The sequence below is a fragment of the Nipponia nippon genome, unplaced genomic scaffold (genome assembly GCF_047370975.1).
Source record: "Nipponia nippon isolate SJK-2023a ecotype South Korea unplaced genomic scaffold, ASM4737097v1 scaffold_1, whole genome shotgun sequence".
Taxonomy (NCBI): domain Eukaryota; kingdom Metazoa; phylum Chordata; class Aves; order Pelecaniformes; family Threskiornithidae; genus Nipponia; species Nipponia nippon.
The window spans coordinates 17631149-17648596 of NW_028262290.1; the positions used below are offsets into that span (position 1 = coordinate 17631149).

At 35.5% G+C, this 17448-nt stretch overlaps 1 protein-coding gene across 1 annotated transcript in view; it reads left to right on the plus strand.

Moving 5' to 3' along the window:
• Positions 1 to 17448, plus strand: part of CSMD3 (CUB and Sushi multiple domains 3) — a 746059-nt gene that overhangs the window by 160477 nt on the left and 568134 nt on the right. The window contains exon 4 of the mRNA XM_087747332.1: positions 617 to 811. Coding sequence (XP_087603458.1) covers positions 617 to 811 — 195 coding nt within the window. The remainder of the gene's footprint in view (positions 1 to 616; positions 812 to 17448) is intronic.

Below are 17448 nucleotides of genomic sequence, written 5' to 3' on the forward strand. Positions count from 1 at the left end.
CCAGATCTACGGTATTCCATATGTTTAAATTAACCAATTCTTTGCTCAGAAATCAGTTACCCACTGTATCTCATCACTTTTGCCTCATTATCTAAAATCTATTAAATTCATTCAACAGCTTTCTGCTCATTCTCAGGCTTACATTTGTTAAAACCTTCTCCTAGTGTTCTGTCTTGAGTACTTTTATTTATTCTTCCAAATTTTTGTTGGTTTGAATCTGATGCTCTTTTATGTCTGTATTACAGTTTTGTTTATTGTTTTGCATTTGTATAACTTACGAGTCAGAAATATATCAAGTTCCTTTGTTTCCTCTTCCTATGTAATGAGTTCTTTGCTATCAATTAAGAAAAATATATGAATATATCTATAGCTGGAGCTTAAGGAAAACCTCGTGCTCATTTTCGTATAATATTCTACCTTTGGATATGTGAGTACATAAGCAGATACTTAATAGACTAAGTCAGTAATGGCTTTTCACTGTTAAGAGTTGTATAATATCCATGAAAACACAATATCTGCCCAAAGTTGCCATAATTCATGCGTTCTATATTCTTCAGCAAAATGCAGTATTGATTTATAAAAACATTATATGTAATAATAAATACATCTTCTCCAGAATTACAGAGTAGTTCCTGTGGCAATCCAGGAGTTCCACCAAAGGGTATCTTGTACGGTACAAGATTTGATGTTGGTGACAAAATCCGATACAGCTGTGTAACTGGATATATTTTGGATGGCCACCCTCAGCTTACTTGCATAGCTAACTCTGTGAATACGGCATCGTGGGACTTCCCTGTTCCTATCTGTAGAGGTAAGAGAAATGCTACAGTAATGTTCTCAAATATATATGTTATATTTATTAGTATAAACAACTTTAAATTTCTGTTTTAATTATTAACTTTTAGACTGTGATTAAAGAAAGAAAAGCCTTCATGAATATTTTGATCTCTTGCTCATATATATGGTGTATCTCAGAATATGCACCTACTAATTTTTAAGTCAATACCCTATTAAAATGGTATTTCTCATTTGTTTTAAAATATATGTAATTAAATAAGAACTAGAAACCTAGTAATAAGTAGGATATAAATGTCTATGTTCAACATGTTTACAGCTATGGGAATGTAAACTTGGGATTCATTAATACTTCCTAAGGACTGACCTTTTATCAAGTAACAACTTGGATATTGAGCAAATAGAAATTTGAAACTACCAAAACATGAGTTAAAGGGACTTCCTCTCATTCTCTGTCCGATTTGATATCTTAAGATTTCTATATAGGCTATCCCTTGTATTCTAACAAATATTGTAAGTCAAATCCTTTTTCCCTTGCTCACATTAGAAATATAACAGTAGTAGGGAATCCTGTTTTATAGGTAAATCTTATTTTCTGAGCCTACTAGAGAGAAATAATGTTTGCAGAGTAATGAAAGGAGGTAAGCTGATAAAATGGAGAAACTATCACTACTATACACAACCAAATACAATAAAGATAGTAAACACTGTTATGTCAGGCAAGCTTGAGATCCTTTTCTGGATTCACAGGTTAAGTTTACAGAATGTAACATTTACATTTGTCTAAAAAAATTGATACAGTCTTTACAGGATACAAAAACATTCCAACTGAAATTAGCATGCCGATAAATTTCCAATTTACAAAAAAAATCAAAATTCAATTAGGCTATCACCTGGTTAACCAGTACCACAAAAAAGTAGTTGTATGTCAGAAATATGTATCATTGGAAGTACCATTCTGTTGTCTCCTGTTCTTGGCTTAGAGCTATTTAATATGTTTGTCCATGATCTTGAAGAAAATACAGTTATTACTAATAATACTATTTTCTAGTAAAATTATTTATAACTCCCTAATCTTCCCCTCCTACTTCCCAGAAAAATGCTAGCTAATAATGAAGAAGATACACAATCAAGGCTTTAATCCAGATTTTGTTTGTGGAGATAATCTTAAAAAAATATTTGATAAGAATATGTTAACTTGCACAGAACTTACATTTGTAACAAAGTAGAAGGCTAATGGACTTTACTGTAGAGCACTGTTCAAATTCTTGATCTACCAATTTTGAAATGAATTGGCATAAAAAAAATGTACTCTTAAATGAGGAAGATGAGAAACGTGGACCTGATGCTTCAGCTTGCCAGTCAGTCATCACAGTTACAGTGTTATACATGCTTTCTTTTGATACAATGTTTTTCAGTAGAACTTTGGATAGATTTTGTTTTTATTCCAAGGGAATGTGAAAATGTACAGTGTAAATTTGAATTGGAATGATAAGCTCCCAAAGTAGTCCTGTGGTTAAACGCAACTTTAGTGTGAAGCAGAAGGCTATGACACAAGAATATGAAAAACATATTTTATTTATTCATTATTAGAAAGGTCATTATCTGAATAATATCACTCTCTAGGGCAAAATAGAGTTGACAAATTGGAAAGGATTCAGAAAAACAGGAAACAAGTTCTGTTAGGTTTCAAAATTGTCATTTTGTCTAGAGACTGAAGGAAATCAAACTTTTCAGTGTATGTGAAAGAGGATGAAGAGGTGACTTGATTTACTGCAGAAACTCATACAGAAGGGAAACATTTTTTGGACAAGACGATGCTCTAATCAATAGCAGTGAAGAATCTAAGGGGTAAAAGCTTGACAAATAAAAAATAAAGAAAAAACCCAAAGTACACATTTTAATAGCAGTGATTACGAATTACAGAAATACAACCTAGGGATGTGATAGATTCTTGATTTAAGTTTTAACATCAGGCATAATGGCTTAAAGGCTTAATGTACCAAATTATTGTTAAGGAATTTTTGGTCTATGTTTGATAAAAAATTTAACTAATTATTTTCAATAGTTCCTTCTATGAGTCTATGTTTGATATCAGAAACATCTAACTTTACATTTCTTACAGAGACCTTTGTGGTTCCATTCTAATGAATTTGTCCTAATTCTGTCTAATGCAATTAACCAACACAGAATTTTGCAGAAGGTTGCTAAAGGTGATTACCCACTAATGAGCATCTTACCTCTTTCTCTCTGTTTGCCATGGAGACTCACTTTGATTAAACACTCATCTTTAAAGAATTCCTCTGATAAATGTCTTACTGTCCCCTACCAATGGTCAGTTCATATAAAACATAGAATCCTGAGACAAACAAGTGAAGTGGTGTGTAATTTTGAGAGTATATGTGTAGGAATTAATTTTTCTCAACACTAAACAACTTGACTACTGGTTTTTGGTAGACAGCCAGACATGCATGTACTAGTTGTGCATTTTAATATAATTGGTTGGATTGGGGAAATATACTGTATTTCAGTGCCATGACCTAGGAAATGTCGTTGTCTGATTTGTTAGAAAAAAGCCCCAAGAATAGCACAAAAGTATAGTTCATTCAGTATTAATTTGGGTTGGTTTGTTTGTTTGTTTTTACCTATAGAAAATAAAAAGAGCAAAGCTCTAAACTTACAGCATGCTTAGATATCAGTGGAGTTAAGCTCATAGATGTCTTTAGATCATCTGTGTGTAAATGTCATTGTCATCTGCCTCTTGTAATTCCCAACAAGTAAATTTGGGGAGTAATTTTTTTTTAGAACATTCCTTTTACATTGCCTTCACTTTGAATGAAGAGATCAAGAGGAGGTCATGCTTGTGTTTTAGCAAAGTAATTCCTATAGATTGATGTCTCAATGAGGGGAATTTAATTGGAATCAACAGTGCTTCGTATTGCCACAAACATCCATACATGAGACCCTATTACATGCTTATGGTTTAAATTTGGTGCATAACACTGATATTTGTATTTTTTTAAGTTACACATTTTTGGGCCAAATATTTTTCATGAAGAAAAGAGTTATTCCTCAAATGGCTTCCTTTTTTTTTTTACTAATCTCTATAGGATTGTATTGCAAAATCAGTGCACATACCTAACAATTGCATTATTTCATATCCTGTTTCTCAGTGAACATAGTTTGAATGCACAAAGTTTTTCACCTGTTATTTGCATGTTCTGATATTCATTAAAATACTGTCATTTTTATTAGTTTTACTAGAAGTGCAAAAATACCTTAATTAAAAGAAAACTAAATTGGATTTATTGTTTTGTGGTCAATTATATTGTGCACAACCCATTACTAGTTTTTAAATACAGTCATCTTCTCTGAGAAATTAATTTTGATAAGGTTGTTTTCAACACTGAAACATGACAGCAGCTTTATCATATCACCTACTCCTGAGATAACGTTGCAGCTTGCAGTTTCTCCATAATGCATTAAGCTAGGAATAATATACTGAGGCTAATAAATATAGTTACATTTATATATAATATTGTCATTCTATAAAGGTTACAATAATTAGACACTTTCATAATCAAAGAAGTATTCTGGCCTTTATATTTCTAAAGCTTTTCCTATTCCAGGGTAAAATGGATGTTGCAAGACTCTGACTTTGGACTTTGTTGTAAGCTGGGCTTTGTAGGCTGTGGAGAGAACAAAGCAGGAGATAAAGTCAAAGTACTGCACTTGATGCCATGCAGTGCATTAAACAGTGGAAGTGACAATATAGGCAGACGAAAATAAAGTGCGTTAACTAGAAGGCAGGAATAAATTACATTTCATGGGGAGCGAGCAGTTTTTTGTCTGAAGAGAGTTATGTACAAACAGTTGTCACTGCTTATTCTTGGGAAAAGCCCCAGTATATCTGTGTGAGACTGGATTAAAAACATGTTGCATTATTTAAAGAAAGTTAAAAAGAAAACGAACTGTTGTGGTTTAACCCCAGCCACCAACTAAGCACCACACAGCCGCTCACTCACTCCTCTCTGGTGGGATGGGGGAGAGAATTGGAAGAGTAAAAGTGAGAAAACTCATGGGTTGACATAAAGACAGTTTAATAGGTAAAGCAAAAGCTGCGGACACAAGCAAAGCAAAACAAGGAATTCATTCACTACTTCCCATTGGCAGGCAGGTGTTCAGCCAACCCCAGGAAAGCAGGGCTCCATCACGTGTAACGGGTACTTGGGAAGACAAACACCATCACTCTGAACGTTCCCTCCTTCCCTCTTCTTCCCCCAGCTTTTATTGCTGAGCATGACGTCATACAATATAGGATAGCCCTTTGGCCAGTCTGGGTCAGCTGTCCCAGCTATGCTGCCTCCCAGCTTCTTGTGAACCTGGCAGAGCATGGGAAGCTAAAAAGTGCTTGCTAGTGTAAACACTACTCGGCAGCAACTAAAACATCAGTGTGTTATCAACATCATTCTCACACTGAATCCAAAACACAGCACTATACCAGCTACTAAGAAAATTAGTTCTATCCCAGCTGAAACCAGGACACCAACAAAAATATTTTGTAAAATTATGTATTTGTATATAAGATATAAAGATGACTTGTCAACTAATGAATGAGCAATTTTTCAGAGATTGTTCCACAGATCCTCTTTGGGACATTATAAATCAGTGGCTTAGAATTGTCAACACTCTTCTGGTTGGTACAGTAAAAAATGTAAATGGTCTACAAATGGCAATGATGATTCCCTAAAATTAGAGAAGTTAAGATTTGGGGGGGTAAGGGGGAGGAGAAATCATGAAAAAGGTCTAGCATTTTATTGAAATAGTAATACAACATATATGTTGTGTGTTTTCAAGTAGAACACTATGTGCTTTCAAACAGTGCCCAGAAGCTCTGCAAAATAATACCCTGAATGACTTTTGTTATGAACAAAGTTACATTACCTTTTGTTGCTATGAATTTTTGCAATAAAAGAACTTAGTGACTTCTTCATTTTAGTTATCTTTAAAATGTGTAATTATTAAGACCAATAGAATCAAAATTTTGCCTCTATGAAAAGCATTGAAATTACTCTCTAGTATACCCTACCATACTTGTCTCTTCTCGTTATATTGGTGTTATTCTCAGGATAGTATCTGGTTCTCATTATCAGGGTCATTTCACATAAATACACAGTGTACTTAAGTGAAGAAATGTACCTGAGCCTGAAGAATAGGAGATCTCCAAGTGAATTTTAACGTGTGATTAGATCCATGGATTTCTTATTATTCAAAGTAATGGTTAAATTTTACTGAATTATTTAAAGTTACTCTAAGTCATTACTGATGTGTTGTGAACCAGGAAATTTGTACAGAAATATAAATGTTTATAATATTAGAATTATCATATTTTCCTAACACTAATGCTAAAATACACTAGTTTTACTGTGTTAATAATAACAATATTAGCATTACTAATATATATAGTGTCTGTTAAATGGAACTCACTGAAAATATACAAGCAATAATGATGATCTAACATAGTACACATTCTCTAACCAAACAACATTATTCGTGAGAGTTCCGATTGGTTTTAAAACATTAGATTCATGTCTAAAACCTGTGTTTGTTCATTTATGATAATGATGTCCACATAACTAGGTTCTTATGATGAGTGGAGAACTGGAAGTAGCCATTGTGCTCACCTGTGAAAACTTATAGTGTGCGAGATGAGTGAATGGGAAGGAGGAACTTGGAAAAGTAAAATACTGGTTTATACTGATAATTGACAACAATTTGAATAGTTTGTTTTGGTAATATGTACAGTGCAGTCATCAAAGCACAATTCTAGAGGTGTTAATTCCAGCAAAGCCCCAATCTTTCACATGCAATTCAAAACTAATTTCTAATCATGTTTATTTGTTAGAAACCCCTAAAGAGTATTTTAAGAGGAGAGGTGTTAAATGTATAACTCTATCTCAATTCCAGTTTGGGCTAGTAATTCTGCTTATGCTAGGTAATTGTTTCCCTATAATATCATACATTCTTCTTAGGGTCATTTTCTATGTCGCATTCCTGGATAAATCTTTTCTAGTAATCGATTAACATAAATAACATTTGTAAAATAATTTGAGATACTTTGAAAATAATTACTGGTAAATCCCAGGTTCATTAATTCAATTTACTAAGCTGCTTAATCCAAAAAGATTTTGCTGGCATGGGTTTTTAAATAGACTAGTATATTTTCCTCGGATTATTGAAATTACAGCTTGATAAAACTTCCTGTATCTCTCAGTTTCCGCCTAAAGTTAGAATTTACCTGGTTATGAATGGAAATTGTGAAAGTATTATTCAGTATTTAAGTAACACTTTGCAAATCTTGATTTATAACTCAGTAGTAATTACATCTGGAAAGCAGAAGTCATAACAATTCATTTTTCTGAGAAGTCTTTAAAGCCCTTCAAATATTACTCCAAGAGAACAACAGATTACCAGTAGTGTTTTTTGCAGGCAAAAGATTTCATGCTAAAATTCTAGCGTGACATTTTAGCATTCCAAGACTGCGTCTTTATTAACCTAAAGAATGATTATTGATTTGCCTATGGAACATGAATCTTGCTCTTTAGCGTTAATTAATCTTCTTGTTCTCATCATTGGCAGGAGTGTTGCTGGTTTATTTAAATATTAAGACACCATTTTCCCTGTCTTGTGAGATGGATTTCAGATCTGTATCCTGTTTTTAGAGATAATATCTAAAAATGTTTGCTAATGAGGGAGTCTGAAGATGGTTTAGTTGTGTTACAAAAATAAATTTAGAACTTCACAAAATTTAGTAATCTTTTTATTCAGCGCTGCAAATTCAGAGGTTAAAAACAACCTGCTATGAATTGTGTTGAGGCTGGAAGGGCATTTAAATGTAATAGAAGCTGTAGCAGACTTTTGCTACATGTGTACAAAAGATTCCATTGTGTTTAAGGTGGCCAAGAAATGCCCAACAGCATCTCTTACAGAACTGACGGTGATGAACATATAGGTAAGAGGTCTGCTTTGCTAACTCATTTATTTTGTATGGTGGCCTTCTGATTTTTGTTCAGGATGAAACCTTTAATAGTAGATCTGTACAAATTTAGCACATAAAATTTCTTTCACTTTTCAGTCAATCAGCGGAGTTGACCTTATTTCACCAGAACAGAGCAGTTTATGGGCAAAGGTTCTCTTTGGTGCTTTACATCATAAAGTTGATTCTGGGTTCTTCTAAGACTGTCTAGGAGGGGGTAAAAAACTTTAACTGCGAGAACTTAGGATCACTAGTTGCTTCATCAGTTTAATCTTCCTAATTTCCAGTGCTCACTGGTATTTTACACTTCAGAGAAAGAAACTTCCTGCTGCGCAGTTATGCATTAATTCTTTCTATGTCTTGGTTCCATCTTGTCTTTCATTTTGAATGTTTGATGTTATGTCCCAACATTATATAGTTTGTATATTTTCTATAACTTTTTTTTCCATATCATTGTAAGTATGTATATTTTAAATTTTTGTATATATGTCTTAGAATTTTTAAAAACTCTTTAAAGTATAATGAAAAAAAACCAATGTAGTCTTTGTTTTTGAGGTCTGCTAGTTCCCAGTTTTCTGTTCTTGAGTAAACCATGAGGACAAAAGAAACCTTGTTCATTATAAATACTTCATACAATGTAATCAAGTTGAAAAGAAAATAACTTTAAACTAGGAGCCATGAGAAACAGACATTTTGACCCACATTTAAGTTGGGCAGAGGTGGGCAGGGGTCAAAAGCAAAGGGTGCAGAATGATGGGAATATGAGAGACTTCCAAAATGATAAAGCAGGGTGAAGGAACATGTGGACATTTGCCTCAAGTCAGCCTGGGGCATAAACAGGAGGAACTGGAGCTCCACGTGCCATCACAGAACAGTGACACTGTTGGCGTAACTGATACATGGTGGGACAGTTCACATGGCTGGAGGGTGGTAAAGAATGGATACAAACTCCTCAGGAGAGACAGGCAGAGAAGACGGAGTGGTGGCCTCTGTGAAGGAGTAACTTGGATGTATGGACCTGCTGTTGAGGATGCAGAATGGGCTGGTTGAGAGCTTGTGGATCAGGATCAGAGAACAATAGAACAATCAGAGAACTCACATTGGAAGCCTGTTAGACACCACTGGATAAAGGTGAGGAAATGTGTGAAGTGTTCTTCAAACAGCTCAAGGAAGTCTCTAATGCACAGACAGTAGTTCTCATGGGACTTCATCATTCCTGATATATATTGAAAAGGCAACATGGCAGGACACAAACAGTAAAGATTTCAGATCTTAAAGAATCCATACCCGTGTTTCACAGCAAGATTTATTCCCAGTAGGTATTTGTCCAGATAATCCTTTAAAAACCTTCCCACTTTTCAAAGGCACTAGTTTCCCATATTTTATTTGTAATATTATTAGAAAGGGTTTTTATCTTTTATTCCACATGAATTTTTCTTGCTAAAATTTAAGCATGCTATCTTTTTTCCTGTATATAGCTTTGTACCTGTGCACATTAGAAACCAATTATTTTCTTCTTCTTTGCAACTTCCTTTTACATGTTTAGTTTTGGTCTTCTGTTCTTTAACTACAATAGTCCTAATGCACTCTTACTTCACAAATCATGTTTTTGGGACCACTAGTAATTTTTGTTCATTTCCTCTAGATTGTTTTTAATTTATCTGTGCTTTCTTCTGAAGTGTTGGGGCCCAATTAGCAAAGAGTGGATAAGAACTTTCGTGATTCATTGATCACAGCTCATAGTTATAACATGCTATATTCTGCTCTCTGAGGTGCTGGTGTGTCCAGTTATTCACCTAGTTAGTCTATTAGGATTATTTTAATTCTTGTTCGACATTTAAAATAATGTTCTGGGTTTTAAGTAACATTTTTAATGAAGAATGTTGTCTTGATTAGTTTTGGTTTTCATTTTGGTTTTGTTTTGTTTGGTTTTATTTTGTTTTGTTTTGTTTTATTTTGTCAGAATGGATTAATTGTTGAATTCCAGGTAGATGGTCAAGGTGTTTGTCTTTCTGTATTGTCCATGGAATGAAGCACTTGTGGTAAGGCACAAATAAAAGGTCTCCAGGAGCTCTAGACAAATCTGGCCAAAGTCCCAGAATAATATTGTGTTTATTTACTGCAATCTTTAAATCTCCAGGCTGGCCAAAAATACAGTGCCAGATTCCAATTTTCTAACTATATGAAGTAAAAAACAAAGTGCACACATTTATGGGAATAATACTGTGGTTTAACTCTTCATTTATCCCTATTTCACTTAATATAAATACTGCAAGAGACATATTTGGAGATTCCGTCCTCCTGCAGCTTTGGGCATCAAGTAAAAAAGCTGAGGCACTGCTTACTTCATGTCAAACTGAAAGTATCATGAAAATTACTTTCTATATATTTGTTCATCTGAAAAGGATTAGAAAAAGCAGAGATTTATGAAAAACAATAATGATCATAACTTCATAAACTACTTTAGGAATTTTCCTCTCATTGGGAATGGAAGTTCAAAGGGCTTCTGTCACTTATCCAAGTCATGTGGACATTATGCATACATCAAGGTTTTTATAGTGTTCAGTTTCTGTCCTTCCAGGAACACCAAAGACTGAGGTTGAATTTTATAATCATTAACAAACACTAGCACCCCAGGAACCTGGGAAAATCAGATTAAGATGTCTGATAGTCACTGAGCTAAGGTTTATCACTCATAAATGGTACAGCAAATGGATTAAGAGTACTGTTTCACTGAAGGGAGAAAGGAAAAGAATGAACAGCAGAATAATCAATAACTGACTGCTCCAGATGCTTAAACTACAATAATGACAGTTCTTCTCTTTTGTCATCCCTTGATGATGCAACTGCTAGGATAGTGTCATGGTTTAACCCCAGTCAGCAGCTAAGCACCATGCAGCTGCTCACTCACTCCCCGCCAGTGTGATGGGGGAGAGAATCAGAAGGGCAAAAAGGAGAAAACTCGTCGGTTGAGATAAGAACAGTTTAATAATTGAAGTAAAATAAAACAGAACAGTTAAACAGGTAAAGCAAAAGCTGTGGACACAAACAAGGCAAAGCAAGGAATTCATTCACTACTTCCCATTGGCAGGCAGGTGTTCAGCCAACGGGTACTTGGGAAGACAAACACCATCACTCTGAACGTTCCCTCCTTCCCTCTTCTTCCCCCAGCTTTTATTGCTGAGCATGACGTCATACAATACAGGATAGCCCTTTGGCCAGTCTGGGTCAGCTGTCCCAGCTATGCTGCCTCCCAGCTTCTTGTGAACCTGGCAGAGCATGGGAAGCTAAAAAGTCCTTGATCAGTGTAAGCACTACTTAGCAACTATTAGCAACAACTTAGCACTACTTAGCACTACTTAGCAAGAACCAAAACCATCAGTGGGTTATCAACATTGTTCTCATCCTAAACCCAAAACACAGCACCATCCCAGATACTAAGAAGAAAATTAACTGTATCCCAGCTGAAACCAGGACAGATAGTCAGTTCTTTTCATGTAACATGCAGTTATGCGTCACTCATAGTACAGGATTAATAATTCCAGGGTGCTGTCATCTTCCTTGTTTAGTTGCATAGCCTCATTTAAGATTCAGTGAAGTTAGCAAAGTAACTTGTCAACTGTTTTCTCTTTCTAGCTGTTCCAAGCAACCATGCTTGCTCTGGTTATTCTGGTATCTCTAGATGCATGGTTGCTCCATTATCCACTTTTGCTGGTCACTGCAGCTCTTCAAGTAAACCTGAATTTTGTAAGAAATACAAGTATATATAACAGCTATATGTGTGTACTTAGAAAAATCCCTACTGTTTAAAAAGACCTCTTAAAAGGGACTCTGATCCCTCACCTTGCAAATTTACACCTTGCTTTCTGAGTGTGTAAACTCTTGCCTTACTTTAAAGATCAGCCATTTGCATGCCTCACACTCAGGCATAGTTTGATGGCTCTTTTGGGTACTATTTTTCATGATATTACTGGTATAATATTTTCTTTATTACAGTCTTGGGTTTGTTTTTTTTTTTGGTAGAAAGTTACTCAGGTATAATCAAAAAACAAAATATAAATTCAACATATGGTAGACCTGTTCATGGTCCCTTTCACTTATCCTTCCTTCTGTCAACCATATATCAATAGAGCAAGATCCTCCCCTTTTGATCCTGTTTCATCTGGAGCTGCCTAGAAGAGTGGCTGAATATTTCAGTCATGTATAGTCGACATAATTTTTTATTTTTTTTATAGTAAGTTGTGTTTCATTTCACTTGCAAATATGATCATCAGATGAAAGATAAGTTACATATTTTTGTGAAATATGTGGGACACTACCTCATTACTATCACCCTGTTCTTTTTACTTCTGTAGCTATCAGTTAAAAGGCATTTCCTTCTCTGTGCTAAGGATAATTGTCCTAAATTAAAACCAAAAAGAATTTCCTCTCAAATTCCCTTACTGATGCAGCTGTTTGCATGCAATATTCCACTTTGTTCATTAGCAAAAAAAGGAAAAAAAACCCAAGCACCCCAGTGGTTTTACAGTATTTTTCTTTATTTCAGTTCCAATAGTGATATGTTTTTCTATTAATCCAAAAAGCCTTGAAAAACCATACACATACATGTAATCATTTCCCACTGTTATTTAAAGAATTGTAGTTATCAAAGAGGCCAGAGTGCACTTCATGCTTCTTGGGTTGAATTTCAGATATTTCAGGATGACAATTTAACTCATTCATTTTATGTAAAAGTTCAGAAACCGCCGCTCAGACCGAGCTTTTCTAGGCTTTGGAAAGTTTAGCATAGTTTTTGACACCTTTCTTTGATGAGCCGATCTCTTAAAAAATTCATAGAAGTACAGGTGCTTAAGACCTTTGCAAGCAAGTTATTTCTATTCTTCAGGATGAATTTTCCTTTATACCCCTAGTCACTTGTATTTGAAAATGATACTACCGTATTACAGTTAAGCAATGTAGTGTGTACATGTAAGAGTTTAGATTCCTTCAAAATTTAACTAAGTAAATAGTTTCCTTGGACAGACCTTTATTTTAATATCTATTTTTACAGTATTAAAGAGCTAGAAAAACCCTAATGAAATAGATTTCAAATATCTCAGAGTCTAAGAACTGTAGCTGGAATGTATTTTTAACCAAACCTTTTCTATATTTTCATGCTTTTTTTTTCTTTTTAAGGTAGGTGATATTAGAAACCCTGAACACTGAATGAATTTGTTTTTTCTTAGTTCCCAGAACAGAAAAAAAGTATTATTTGAACTCATTGGATTAGTGCTGTGTAAGGGACTTGCATTGTAAAAATATATCCATGGCTTGTTTGAATATAATTTCGGTATTTTGGATTATCTGTTGAAGCACGTGACATTGTTTTTGGACGTTCAGAGTTTTCAGTAGGAGTCAGGCTATCCAATGACTATATTGCTTAGTAGGTTAAGTTTTACTAGTTCTTTCACTGTTCTGTAATTGTTTAAAACAGTGGTAACATGCCTCACATGATATCTGATTTTTCCTCTGAATTGTGATTCTCCTTAGAGCATGCATATAACTACATAAGGGAATATTCATGTTTGTGAACAAGCTTCCTGACAATTGCTTTTAGTTTTGACTGTTAACACTTTTTGTATGATTGTGTATCAAACATATTTTAAATAGTACATAAGCTACTAGAACACTATCAAAATGTAAAAAACCTGCAGCATACATACAAGTTAAAAACAGCTTAAGGTGAAATGCCTGTATAACACAGATGTTTTGAGATGGAAAGGAGAGATATCTCAATAGAACTTATTTTTCTTTGCCTCGGTGTATTGACACAGTATTGGAGCAGAGATTTATCCTTCTGATTTATCCTGCAAGAAACTTTTTCTGCTAGTACATAAGTGCTGTAAAGCCTTGCTGTCTGTGCCCAGTTGTGACCTCAGGTTGTCCTCCAGATAAGTCAAATTCAGCTGTAGGTATTAGGTAGGTGGGTGAGGAGGAAGTCAACTTCTCTTTGAGCAAATCAGTTGATTTGAATTAGAATTTCTTGTGGATCAAATAAAGAGCCAGGGAAGCTATATGGTGGTTTGTCTGGCACAGTACTGGTTTCTGAAAGGCTGTACAGAAACCATATTCAAGAATAAGGACAGCAAATAGAGTGATGTGGATGAAGCATTTTAACAGTACTAGATCAAAAGAAAAGGGATTAATTTAAAATGCAGATAAGTCGTGGCAATACTTATAAAACCGCAAAGGCTATACAAAGCAAAAAAAGACTGGAAACCTGGATGCTGAAAAATAATATAATGCATTGCTAAATGAGAATTCTTCCAATGAACTTAATGGTGATGGTAACAGGCAAAAAAGAAAATTACAGGGGAAGCAGGCAAGACTAAGGATTCAAAGGATGGTGCTGCAACAGAGATACTATACTATAAGAAGGATAATCTTTTATAAGATTATAAGAATTTTGGAAGGGGAAGACTTTATCTGGGAATCCCACTATCTGACTTCCCTTTTAGTACAAATCTGAATTAATTTTTTATGTTGGGTCCATAGTCCCTTTTTCCCATCCTACCTTTTGCAGAACTAAGATGACTCTGGAAAAGCATATGTAAATCCAGGATGATATGCATCTGCACATAAATCTGTCTTTCAGAACTGTAGTTTTCAGGCACTTGTTCTATCAAGTTCTATCTATTTTCTGCCTCTCATAACTCTGGAGGTATCCACAAGAAGTGTAAAAAAGTTTCTTTAAGTATCACAAGCTAATGTTGCCTTACAAACAGTATTACTTTAACAGCATAATCTAATTCTTAGATTCCAGATATAATTTCTGATTTTAGTCAGTGAGAGAAACTATTTTACAGTTTTTCCAAGCTCTGTTTACTGGAAAAACTACAGGTTAATCTGTTTTTGCAGTATCATCTTCAGTCTGTTATAATGTATTGGTGTTCACATAGCTTGTTTCTCCATTATGAATACTACCTTCTGCTCACCACCTAGAGTCTTAGATATATTGCTTGGCCTAAGGTTCATATATGCATAGAAGAGCCAGACAAAAAGGGTCATGTATCCTGAAGTGTTAAGAATGACATTGCATGTTAATTCTGTTTGTTTTGTGCTATTGCATATAGACTTACAACCATCCTAATTTCAGTTATCTTTGGATTAAATTTGTTTGTGTTTCCTGTCTACCATGCTATTTGCAAGACTATGTGCCATTTTGAACAAGGATGCTATAATGATCTTGCTATTAGCCAAATAATTTTCTCTCAGACATAAATTCCAACACTGCATATTATTTGCTTTGTGCCAGCACTATAGAGATGGTTTACAGACATTAGTGCTTCTGTAGCCCTCTAGTCCCAGAATAAATTAATGTATAATCTGCGTGTTGACAGCTCAAGAATTGGCAGGCTTGGTAGACTGTGCTGCACTTCAGCCGTTTCCTGGCTGGGCTAGCACATAGAAGTCCAATTGAAAGATTTTCTAATTGTGCCCAAATAATTACACTAAAAGCTCCCTTTTCTGTCATCCTCAGTATTTCACTCTTCCACTCTTTCTAAAGATCAGTCTTCCTTCTTAATCTTTGTACCATCATTTGCATAAGAGTCTGAAAGATCTATGGTCCACATCAAGAAGTTGCTAGTAAAGAGCTTTGCCATCAATATTTAGATACATTACAAACAATAGCTTGAAACTTATCAGCAACTACTGGAATGTTAACAGAACAAAGTTATTTCTGGGCGGTGTTCAGATACCTCTGTTAGATAAGAGCTTTCAGTTAGTGGATCAATATTACACACATTTATAGAAAAATATGTAAAAAGTGAAGGTATAAATATAAGCATTAAAAACTAACAAGCAAACAAACAAACTTCCTTAAGTTAATTATGCCTGTCATATAACTTGTAAAGTGAGGAAAGAAAATGGAATTCTGGAACAAAAATACATTTTTCTTTTGAGTTGTGTCATTCCCCGCCTGCCCCCGCCCCGCCCCCCCCCCCCCATGATCTATTTATTTAGGGAGTTCTGAAGACAAATTGTTCATGTCGAAGTATAACATTTTTCATAGCTACCTCCAAAGATTTCATGGTTTTGAACTACCATTTCAGCTTCATACAAAAATATAAAGCAAACAAAAATAGCAAATGAAGATAGATGAACTGATTAAGTCACAGACACTTCTAGAAGGTAGGTAAACAGTCAACACATAATTTTCAAGGTCTCATAACAGCCCCCCTAGAGGCTGCAAATCTTGGTCCAATTTATTTTGTAACACTATAGATTAAAAATTCAGAAATCAATTGACAGTATTTAATGTGAACAAATATTTGACAAGTAAAGTAGAACTGTACAAACTGAAACCTTTTGTCGAATCTGGAAATGAGGAGTGCATAGAGACCATTTTGCAGAGCTGGCTAATGAGGACGAATATGAAAGTCCATATAAGAATAAGACTGAAGTACGGGCTGCCCCAAAGAAAGCAAGGAACTCAGGATAGTCCTGTTTTAGGCTTAGGCATCAGGCAGCTATTTGCAAGTGCCTGAAGAGCTGATATGTGCTCTGTTTCAGGACTCAACTCCATTGACAGCAGTTCTAGGTTCACTGTGTATGATGGAGTGTTTTTCATACATGAAGCAAGTCTAACATTTTGTACATGCATATGTGTATATGCAGATTATTTCTTCTACTAAATATGCAGATAAATGCATTAAAATGAAAGTATTCTCACTGAGCTTCTATATAAAAAGAAATGCTGTGTTGTTTGTGTAGATTGTCTTGACACCAAATGTGTTAGATGGCTGGGTTCAATTCAGCTCAAGTAGATTTAGGAGATTTTTTACAGGGTCATTTGGAATAGTGTACTATACCGCTTCTTAAAATTTGGATAGCTTTCTATCAATATTATTTAATTTATTATTTATTGTGGTGGGTTGACCCTGGCTGGATGCCAAGTGCTCACCAAAGACACTTTATCACTCCACTCCTCAGGTGGACAGGGGAGAGAAAATACAATGAAAGGCTTGTGGATTGAGGTAAGGACAGGGAGAGATCTTTCAGCAATTACCGTCACGGGCAAAACAGACTCGACTTGGGGAGAGTGAATTTAATTTTTACCAATCAAATCAGAGTAAAGTAAAGAAAATAAAAACTAAATCCTGAAACACCTTCCCCCTCCCATCCCTTCTTCCCGGGTTTAACTTTACTCTTAATTTTCTCTGCCTCCTCCCGCATGGCAGCACAGGGGGAAACGGAATGGGGGTTGCAGTCAGTTTGTCACATGTTGTCTCTGCCACTCCTTCCTCCTCAGGGGGAGGACCCCTCACACTCTTCTCCTGCTCCAGTGTGGGGTCCCTCCTACGGGAGACAGTCCTCCGTGAACTTCTCCAATGTGAGTCCTTCCCACGGGCTGCAGTTCTTCATGAACTGCTCCAGCGTGGGTCCCTTCCACAGGTGCAGTCCTTCGGGAGCAGACTGCTCCAGCATAGGTCCCCCGTGGGGTCACAAGTCCTGCCAGCACACCTGCTCCAGCATGGGCTCCTCTCTCCATGGACCCACAGGTCCTGCCAGGAGCCTGTTCCAGTGTGGGCTTCCCATGGGGTCACAGCCTCCTATGGGCATCCACCTGCTCCGGC